This window comes from Fukomys damarensis, unplaced genomic scaffold (assembly GCF_012274545.1).
Source record: "Fukomys damarensis isolate Sample0158 unplaced genomic scaffold, DMR_v1.0_HiC HiC_scaffold_11, whole genome shotgun sequence".
Lineage (NCBI taxonomy): Eukaryota > Metazoa > Chordata > Mammalia > Rodentia > Bathyergidae > Fukomys > Fukomys damarensis.
The window spans coordinates 41,672,042-41,682,198 of NW_022900923.1; the positions used below are offsets into that span (position 1 = coordinate 41,672,042).

The 10,157-nt window shown below is 47.9% G+C and overlaps 1 protein-coding gene across 5 annotated transcripts; it reads left to right on the forward strand.

The window, feature by feature from the left end:
- Positions 1-6: 6 nt before the first annotated feature.
- On the forward strand, positions 7-5,582 carry LOC104876840 (alpha-1,3-mannosyl-glycoprotein 4-beta-N-acetylglucosaminyltransferase-like protein MGAT4E). Of its 5 annotated transcripts, none has more exons than XM_010645066.2 (5): positions 7-379; positions 900-1,007; positions 1,558-1,762; positions 2,060-2,162; positions 3,730-5,582. In XM_010645066.2, exons 3-5 carry the CDS (start codon positions 1,580-1,582, stop codon positions 4,890-4,892), a joined length of 1,449 nt encoding a protein of 482 aa, XP_010643368.1. In that variant the 5' UTR covers positions 7-379; positions 900-1,007; positions 1,558-1,579; the 3' UTR covers positions 4,893-5,582. The 5 variants fall into 5 exon arrangements, with proteins under 5 accessions (XP_010643368.1, XP_019059794.1, XP_010643369.1 ...); XM_019204249.2 differs by having other exon boundaries at positions 1,594-1,762; XM_010645067.2 differs by having other exon boundaries at positions 1,597-1,762.
- The last annotated feature ends 4,575 nt before the right edge of the window (positions 5,583-10,157 follow it).

Below are 10,157 nucleotides of genomic sequence, written 5' to 3' on the forward strand. Positions count from 1 at the left end.
CAGGACGAGGTGTTCAGCAGTGCCTGACGGTGAAGCCGAGTCGGAGCTTGTGTGGCTGTGATGCTGGGGCCGGAGGTGAGGACACAAGGGGAGCATCACAGAGGGCGACCTGGGTGGAGACTGCAGGGCCTCGGCCCCTGGCTGGGCCGGCTCCGCTCTGTGCACTGCTCCTGGGTGCCTGATCGCCTGGCCCAGGCCTCTTCCGGAAGCCCAGGGAACTCAGAGGGTGACTGAGAGCAGCCCTTCCACTCGGCTGGACAGTGACCCTTTAACCGCAGTTGGGAAGCCACTGTCTTCAGTGCATGAGAAGTCCTTTCTTTCACATGGACGTTTATAACTGAATCACTTGCATGACAAAGTCTTTGCTGAAAGAAACCAGGTAAGAAAAGTAATCTGTAAAACTTTACTACATTTATTTATTTACTTACTAGGTATTGAACCCAGGGCCTTTGCACTAACCTACATCTCTATCCTATTTTATTTATTTATCAATTATTATTATTTTTGGATACCGGGAATCGAACTCAGGACCTTGCGGTTGCGAGACAGGCAGCAGAAGCACTGAGCTAAAGCCCCAACTATTTATTTATTTTAGAAAAGAGTTCTGGCTAAGTTGTTAAGTTTGCCGGGCTGAGCTGAAACTTGCTATCCTGCCTCAGTCTCCCAAAGTGCTGGGATTACAGGCATGCAGCACCAACCCAGCTGTAAATATTCTTTTTATAACCCTTATTAGAAACCCCATGGCTTCAGGAGAGAAGGTACCTGGGCCTCTACCCAAACCCTAACCTGGACAGTTCCCCAACCGGGAGCCTCCGCAGCATAGAACCCACGGGTTACACCTGCGGGGAGAGAACCGAGAGGGGGACAGAGCGTATCAGAGCCTTTCCTTGGGATTCCAGGAGCAGTCGAGAAGTCTGTTCTCACTGAGAAAGACACCCTCAGAGGGAGAGGGCAGCGTGCGAGCGCTTTGAGGCTGAGCCAGTCTGGATTCCACAGCCCAACACCCAGTAAGGATGGCTTTACTCTACGTTAACAGAATCCTGTTCTAGCCAAGGCCCATGAGTAAGATTACGGATGGAAATGCCGAGCCTGTCTTTTGTCTAAAAACCAAGGAAGGTGCCAATCTAGCATAGCTCTCAGGAACCTCCAATTTCAGCTAATTTAAGGAACAATTTGACTTTTGTTGGAAAGGTGGGGTGGGGTGCCATGAGCACGTGTTTCTCAGAGGAACTGGCCCTGTCACTGATGCCCAGCCAGCCCTGGTCATCTGGGTGGGGAAACTGCAGATGCTGAATCTCCAAAGCAAGCTACAAACGAAGACAGAGGACATCAGAACAGGACAGGCAACCTCTCTGCCTTAGGCAGGGAACAAGGCTACATCCAGTCAGGTTCCTGGGTCGGAGGGAGGGCAGGTTTGCGCATAAGTGAGCAGTGGTCACCAGGAGGGATGAATGTCCGGGTGGGGTGTGTGTAGGGCTTTCAAAGAGTAGAAGGAAGTTCTGGGCATGGACAGGACGGGTGGAATCCTCCGCTGTGTGCACTGACTTCCTGTTGTAGGAGCCACACCAGGGCAGACACAATGCGGTTTTCCAGCAGGAGCTGCTTTGCAGACTCCGCGGGCATCGCGTTCCTGTGGCTCTTCATCACTCTGCAGATCCCCAGGGGGGCTGAAGACGGCGGAGACTTGATGCCCATGAAAGGCCGAGCAGCACCCCGGCTCGCGGTTGGGAATCGGAGTGCAGGGTCGGGATGGCGAGGACAGGTGGGTTCCCCAAAGCATCGGGCTTTCCTTCTTCCCGTACATTTCCACCGGAGCGGGTGCAGTTGGGGCCCACGAAGAAGCTGCACTTGCTTCTCGTGATTGTTAAGGTCCGAGGGGAGTGGGTACCGCTGGAGCCCGGATCCCTTGGCCAGTGGCTCAGCATCCTGAGCGTGGGCTGGACTCGCTCTGGGAGGAGCGATCCACTCCACCTTTTTCCCTCCGAAAGCTTGTGAGAAGCCACTGGGGATAAATGCTGTTCTTTTTACAGAAGGGTTTCTCTGTTTGCCTTTGTCAAAGCCCCAGGAGACCAGTTATGACAGGAAGAAGAACCCGAGGCCACTGGAAGACTGGCACGCGGTCACCTTCAAATATACACAAAAAATCCCAAAGAGAAGGAGGAGTGAGTGCTAAGGAGAGGGAGGGATGGTGCCTCCTGGGGAAACAGGGACATCAGGAGAAGTGAGGTAGCGGGGCACAGTGGCACTCATCTGGGATCCCAGCTACTTGGGAGGCAGAGGCAGGAGGATGGAAAATTCAGGACCAGCCTGGGCAATTTAGTGAGAAGATCCTGACTCCAAGTAAAATAAAAAGGGCTAGGGATGTAGCTCAGTGGTATAGCACTGCTGGGTTCCATTTCTGGTACTGGAAGGCACAGGGGGAAAGTTAGAGACAGAAAGATGGAGAATTGAGACATCGATATATTGGGGTATGAAGAAGCAGGAAATAGATGAAGTTAGTTGTTATAAGAAGGTGGAATCAATATGCTGATCAGTATTATAAAGCATCACTGAACATTTCAATGTGTTTACTTTGGTCTGCAAGATTACGTGTGCATACTGGGTCAGCAATAATGAACAGGACTCTTACTTTAGGTGACCTTGTATTTGAATCTGCAATTGTGATTGACCCTAGGAATGGATGACTATGCAGTTTTACGGCAGCTAAGTGCAAAGAAAAGACAAAGTATTAAAATGAAAGGAGTTGAGGTTATGGTTGTTTACACGCACATCTAGGTAGAGGAATTCAAAGAATAAATAAAATGCATAACGTGGGAAAGGGCAGATTCACTGGAAGGAAAGAGTTGCTATCAGAAGGTGAACTCGCTGGATTAGGCGCACGCAAAAGGCAGCTCTGCTCACTCTGCACCACCAGCACCTCCCCGTCACACGGCATCTGGAAGAGTCGCGTAGTCCAACTCTCTCGCCTCTCTGGATTTAGACCTAAACTCAGGGGTGAAGGAACTCACTCGAGATCACACGGCGGCAGGACTGGGACCAGACCCCAGGGCTAGCTGGGTACATTGGTCCACACGTAACAGTCTCAGCACTCTGGGAGACCAAGGCAGGCAGATCAAAGTTCTAGCCCGGCCTGGACAACCTAGCAACTTAGTGAGAAAGAAAGAAATAGAATAAGAGCTGGAGAATAGCTCAGTGTGAAGACCCGGGGTTCAATCCCCAACAGTGCAATGGGGTGGGGCTCCTGACTGCTAGGGAAAATCCCTTTCCTAATCTATTTCTTCAAAGACGGCCTTTGGGAGGATGAACTGGGTAAAAACAAAACAATTATAATAACTAAAATAATAGCTATGTACTCAGCACCTAAATGATGAGCCTCAAAGTTTGAGGTTCAAAGAGTCAAGGGACCCACAGGGGCCAAGAATCACCTAGCTTAGCACTTCCCAAACTCCGGTGCGTGCACGGTCACCTGGTGATACTGGTAAAGCAGGTCTGAGGAAGGGGTCAAGATTCCGTGTCTCAAGCTGGCAGATGAGGCTGACGTGCTGGACTAAGGACCACACTTAGCGTAGCAGGGGTGTAGCCATCCCCTCTGCCACTGGAAAAAACAGATAGGAAATAGAGGAGGGAAGAGAGAGAGAAGACCCCAGACAGCGTCCCCTCCACTAATCCTTCTGACAGCTGGCGCCTCCACCCTACACTGACAATTGTCCCTACTCCACCTCTCCTTAGCGTGGCTGACAGTGGGGATCTCCACGGTGTCACGGCAGGATCCGAGCAGCCTCTTGTACACCTTGGCCTCCCTGTACAACGCCTCCTCCACGGCCGAGCAGAAGCGCCTCACCGTGCTGGTCCACCTGGCAGATTCCGACCTCGCCTGGCTCAAAGACACCACTGCCCGTATTTCAAGCCTCTTCAGCTCGCAGATCCTGGCCGGGCAGTTGCTGCTGATCCATGCTCCGCCTGCTGCCTACCCCACTGTGAATGGCAGCCCTGGTGCCGGTGCCGTTGCTGAGGCCGACCACGGGAAAGGCTACTCTAAGCAGAACGTAGACCACGCCTTCCTGATGAGCTTCGCCGCAAAGCTCTCTGATTACTTCCTGTTAATAGGGGACACTGTCTTTTGTGCCCCCAATTTTGTCACCCACATTTATTCCAAGGTGACCGCCCTGAAGCCCAGCCCGTGGGTGCTGCTGGAGTTCTCGAACGTGGGCCTCATTGGCAAGCTCTTCCATAGCAGGGACCTCCCTGCCCTGGCCCACTTCCTCCTCCTCTTCCACAAGGAGAAGCCCCTGGACAAGCTGATCCTTCATTTCCGCACCCTCCTGGTCCAGGAAAACCCGATCCTCTGCAGACCATTCCTCTTCTACCACAGATCATCCCGCCCCACCTTCGATGGCAAGGAGGACACAGTCGTTCAGAAAAAGAACCCTTACGGCCCTAGCAACCCCCCTGCGTCTGTCTTCACCGATATGAACCTTTCTGGGACTCACTTCCCCTGGGAGGCCTACGCTCTGGACGAGTCGTTCTTCTGGACAAACGACATCCGCCCGGGGAACCACTTGACGGTGGTTTTGAACCACCCAGCGAGGCTGAGCAGAGTGCAGGTGATGACCGGCTCCATCGTGGAAGGAAAGTTCGCCCTGAGCAAGGGGCAGGTGCAGCTGGGCTACGACCCCCAGGGCATGCCGCAGGACTGCGCCAGCTCTGAGCTGCTCGGCTGGCTGGTGGAGGGGCAGATGGACCGGGAGATCCCGCAGGAAAGCGCGTCATACCCGGTGAGCTGCGTGAGGCTGGTGGTGAAAGCCCGTCAAGCTGGTGGTCTCATGATCAGGCATATCTACCTCTGGGAGAAAGATGCCACGGAGGAAAAGAAGGATCAGGGTCGATGGTGAAATCAGTAAGAGTACAACAAATAAAACCGGGAGCTGTTTCATTCTAGCCCGGATGAGCGACACAGGGGAGGTAGGAGGGAAGCAAAGGCAGAGAGAAGACTCACTCACTCTTTGGTGCCATCAAGGTGTTAGCAGCCTCATTCTTTCCTTTTTTCACCTGCAAATGCAACTCTACTATGATGCCATTCACTGGGGAAAGGCCTGGTCACTCTGAAATATCTTTAGATTTCTAGGGTACTTGAATCAGCTGGAGAGACCCAAATATAGTGTACAGTGTGAGTGTGAGTGTGTGTGTGTGTGTGTGTGTGTGCACGCGCGCATGCAGGGGTGAGGGCTAACAAGGCTAGGAGTGCGGTAAGAGGATGAGTGAGGAAATCATGGGCAGTCTTTAGAAGTGACTTTGTAAGAAGCCAAGAAAAGGGTTCTCATGAAAAATTGAACTCTGAAATTCAGGAAAGGAGCAGAAGGACCAGTAGCAATAAAGCTAAATGTTTACATGGTGTCCTTTTAAAGTGGGTCATAGTGCTGCTCTAGATCCCGCCTTTTTTCAGCAACAAACTTGGGCACAAGTTTATAACTAACGCTTCCCTCTTTATCAGTGGTTCAATCTGTAAGTCTTCCTCTGGCTTGCTTCTTCTTTCACGATGCTACTGAAACTCTTCCCCACTTGTAATGTTCAAAGTACTCCAAACCCAGTGACATTTTTCTTTCTTTTTTTCCTTTTTCCTTTTTTTTTTTTTGGTACCTGGTATTGAACTCAGGTCCTTGCACTTTTGAGACAGGCAGCGGCACCACTGAGCTAAATCCTCGGCCCTTCCAGTGGCATTTTTCAAATTTCATTCTTAGTTCTGTGCAGCAATACAAAATACTAATTATGGTTTCCTTTCAAAACTGTCTTCTTCCTAGACTTCTCACATTCATTCATTAATATGGTATCTATTGATTGTCTAATATGTGCCAACCAGCCCTGACTTTGAAGAGATTGTGTTTAGCAAGGGGAATATAGTCAGATGTGTCAAGCGTCTTGTTGGTGTTGAGTACAGTCTCTGGGCGCACAAAACCACTGTCCCCAAAACAGTCTTGGGGACTCATGAAAGGCTTTTTGGAAAATGTGACATCCAAGCCTAATGCCAGGTCATTTTGGAGTACACAGCCAGATGTGGCGAGAGGGAAGAGGAAATTTTCCAATAGGAGGGGAAAATCAGCTGCAGAGATGCAGGCTGGGGGAGAGAAGGAGCAATCATTCGGTGGGTCTGGGTGAGGCTGGGATGAAGATGAAGCCACAGAGCTAAGAAAGAACCATCTTGTTTGTTTTTTGTTTTTTCGTACCGGGGATTGAACTCAGGTCCTTGCGCTTGCAAGGCAGGCCACCGAACCGCTGAGCTAAATCCCCAGCCCAGAAAGAACCATCTTAAGAAGGGTCATGGAAGCTGGGCTCCTTCCTGTAAGCCTAGCACCCTGAGAGGCTGGGGAAGTAGGATCGCAAATTTGAGCCCAGCCCAAGCAACTTGTGGACTTAGAAGAGGCTCTCAAAATTTTTTTTAAAAAAGTTTTTTAAAGAGCTGAGGGATGTAGCTCAGTGCGAAGCTCCTGTGTTCAATGTCCAGTACTGAAAAAAGAAAAAAGCCAGGCATGGTGACACATACCTACAATCCCAGTACTCAGGAAGCTGAGGCAGAAGGATTGCCACAAGTTCAAGGACAGCTCGGACTACATTATGTTTATTTATTTATTTATTTTGGGCTTTTTTGAGACAGGGTTTCACTATGTAGTTGAGATTGACCTGGAACTCACTATGCAGCCCAGGCTGGTCTCAAACTCACAGCGATCCTCCTGCCTCAGCCTCCGGAGTGCTGGGATTACAGGAATGCGCCACCACGCTCAGCCTGGACTACATTATGAATTCAAGACCAGTGTGGACTACGCAATGAGACTCTGTCTCAAAAAAGTTAAAAAAAAATCTTTTCTCAAAATGTGTCAGAAAAACTAGATTTTTTTTTTGTTTCATCTACATATCATGTGAAAATTAACACAAATACAGCACAGAACTAAATATAAAGAGGTAAAGCTATCAGGTTCCTAGAAAATATAGTTGTAAATTGTGACCATGGATTAGGCAATGGTTTCTTAGATATGACACCAAAGCACAAGTAACTCAAAGAAATAATAGAATTGAACTTCATCAAAAGAAAAATTGTGGTTCATGGGACATCCAAGAAAGTGAAAAGACAACTGACAGAACAGGTGAAAATCGTGCAAATCATATCTGATAAAAGATTGGTATCCAGAATATATAAAAACTCTTACAACTCAATTATAAAAAGATAAATAACCCAATTTTCAAATGGGCTAAGGATCTGAATGAACATTTCTCCAAAGATACACAAATAGCCAATAAGCACAAAAAACCTGTGCTTTTATCATTTGTCATTTAGAGATATGCAAATCAAAACCATAGTGAAACATCACACTTGTCAGGATGACTATAATCTTTTTAAAGGAAAAAATAAGTCATGTTGAGGATGTAGAGAAACTGGATCTCCAAGATATTGCTGGTGGGGTTGTAAAGTGTTACAATCATGTTGGAAGATGTTTACCAGTTCCACAAAATCTATACAGTCAAGCAACTTCACTCCTAAGCTTCTACTTAAGAACATAATTGCTTTATTGAGAAATAACTCATATACCATAAAATTCATTTTTTTAAAGTATGTGCCGCCTACCCCACAAGTGCAAGGTCTTGAGTTTGATCCCTGGTACCAAAAAAGAAAAAACTATGCTACATGAGAGTAACCAGTCATACAGGCTACCTATTATAGGATTCATTTATATGAAATGTTCAGAATACATAAAGTCATAGAAACAGATAGTGATCACTGCTGGGAAAAGGGGGAGAGGAGAATGCATACTAATAGGTATATAGTTCCTTTTTGGAGTGATGATGCTATACCACAGATTGTGATCATGGCTGTACAGCCTTGTTAATATATTTAAAACTTTTGAATACTTTATTTACTTATTTTGGTACTGGGAAACAAACTTGTGTCTTTGCACTTGTGAGGCAGGTGCTGGAACCACTGAGCTAAATCCCCAGACCCTTGAATACTTTAAAAAGAACAAATTTTATGGTATATGAGTTATTTCTCAATAAAGCGATTATGTAAAAAAATTTAAAAAGCCAAAAAGGGCTGTAGAAAAAAGTGAAAGAGTTAGACTATCTTAATGGCAAGAGGAATCAATCATTGCAGAACTTTTAAGAGGTCAGAGAAATAAGTCAAGTTGTGTTTTTCTTTTTTTGGTACCAGGGATCGAACCTCAGGACCTTGAGCTTATGAGGCAGGGACAGCGCCACTAAGCTAAATCCCTGGCCCTTTTTTTTTGTTTGTTTGTTTTGTATTGCTTGGGTACCAGGGATTGAACTCAGGACATTGTGCTTGTGATCAAATTGTGTTTTGGAAAGATCACCATAGGACAACAGGTATCATGTAAAGACCAGCTTAAACTGAGTCAAGAAGGAAAAGCCAATAAGAATTAAAGAAGACAATATGTGCCTGGCATATGATGCTTAATAAAAGAACTTTTGTTATGGTTGAAATGAAATGTCCTCCATATACTCATGTGTGAGAGCCTGATCCTTACACAGCGCTGCTCAGAATTAGACCTAGAGAGGAAACTGGATCATGAGGGCTCATTAGCTGAATGGGCTGTTGGGAGACGGCCCTAACCGGAATAAGTAAATCACGGGGGTGTGGCCTTCTTTGCAGGGTACACGTCTCCTTCCCAGCCGCTTCCTGTGTGTGGTTTTTCTTTCACCCTGTTTCTTGACTGCCATGAGGAGACCTTCCACCATGATGTTTCTGCTTCACACAGGCCTAAAAGTAATGGAGCAGGCTAACCATGGACTAAACCTCTCACAGTAGCCAAAGTAAATTTTCCTCCTTTAAATTGATTTCTTTAGGTATATTATTAGAGCAACAAAGAGCCAACTAATGCAACTTTCCATTTCCCTGAGATTGTTTCAGGGTGTAGACAGGGGCTGAGGCCTGGCCCATGTGCCTGTCAGGTCACAGAGGGGAAAAGCAGGGCTGGCATGAGAACCCACTAGTACAGTGCTGTCAGAACTGACAAATGACCCTCAGCCTCCATGTCTGGGAGGCAGTGGAGTGGTGGCCTGGGAATCCTGGGTCTGCACGTCCCATGAAGACAGAGCAGCTGCCCAGCTTTAGTGGTGGATTGGTTCGTTCCGTGGGGGAAGGTGGGTCCAGGATGCCAGATATGGTCATGTTTTTTAGAAGAGCTGGATATCCCACTTCTTTTTATGTTAGACCTCCCACTTTTTTTGAAGGTCAGAGATTCAAAAATGTATCAAAAAACCACTTAGGGAAGGGTGGAGGGGGTGAAGGGAGGCCAGGGGTATGGGTTAAAAAGGAGAACCAAGATCTGTCATGTAAAGGTACAAGATCCAAATGATAAATGCAACTGTACTGCATACTTAAAATGTACCAATAAACTCAATGAGGAAAAAAAACCCCACTAAGTCACAATTTTAAAATACCACTTAGCTGGGGTCAGGGGCTTCCCAGGTTAACGACTTTATCTTAGGCCTCAGATCCAACCTGCAATCCTTTTAGCATCACTAGCAGGGTCACCTGGATGGATTCCTGTGACCTTCCCTCATCCCTATTAGTGACATAGCCTGCCCCGAGCATGGATCACTGTGCAGACGGTGGAGCGATCCGCTGCTGACTCTGTTAGCTCCATTCTCAGAGGCTGGCACTTTCCTCATAGTGGTCCTCTGGCCACATGTGGGACTTTGATGCTCTTTGTTTAGAATGAGCCGTCAAGTGACTTCCACAGAATGTTGCAATTTCGAAAGTCCTATCACTGTGCATCGGGTGTGGCATCGAAGGCTGAGGAACCTGAGAGTCCTGAAGTTCAGGGTGTGTGCCGGAGCTCAGGCCAGCTTCTGCCTGGACTTGACTCTGAGCTCGTGACTGCAGAGGGACCGGTGAGTTGGCGTCAAGACACGTGCGTCCCCGAGATAGGCCTCTTCCCCACGTTCTGGGGTAGGGGTCTCACCTTGAAGAAGCTAACAGTCAAGTAAGTCATCAGGAGGTTGGGAGAGGAAATGCAGTCAGGACAAAGGTGCTCAGGTCACCAAAGGACAGGCACAGTGGCTCTGGTGACAAGTACCGAGAAGGCCATTCTTCCCCAGCCCTGCCCCCTTAGAGACCCTTCAGGTTTAGAAACCCACTTCTTCCTTTC

What these genes read in the sequence shown, in the direction of transcription:
- LOC104876840 (XM_010645066.2), top strand. Translation starts at nt 1,580, where the DNA reads ATGCGGTTTTCCAGCAGGAGCTGCTTTGCAGACTCCGCGGGCATCGCG. An exon ending in GGTCGGGATGGCGAGGACAG is followed by an intron (nt 1,763 to 2,059) that starts GTGGGTTCCCCA and finishes CCTTTGTCAAAG; the next exon opens with CCCCAGGAGACCAGTTATGA. An exon ending in AATCCCAAAGAGAAGGAGGA is followed by an intron (nt 2,163 to 3,729) that starts GTGAGTGCTAAG and finishes ACCTCTCCTTAG; the next exon opens with CGTGGCTGACAGTGGGGATC.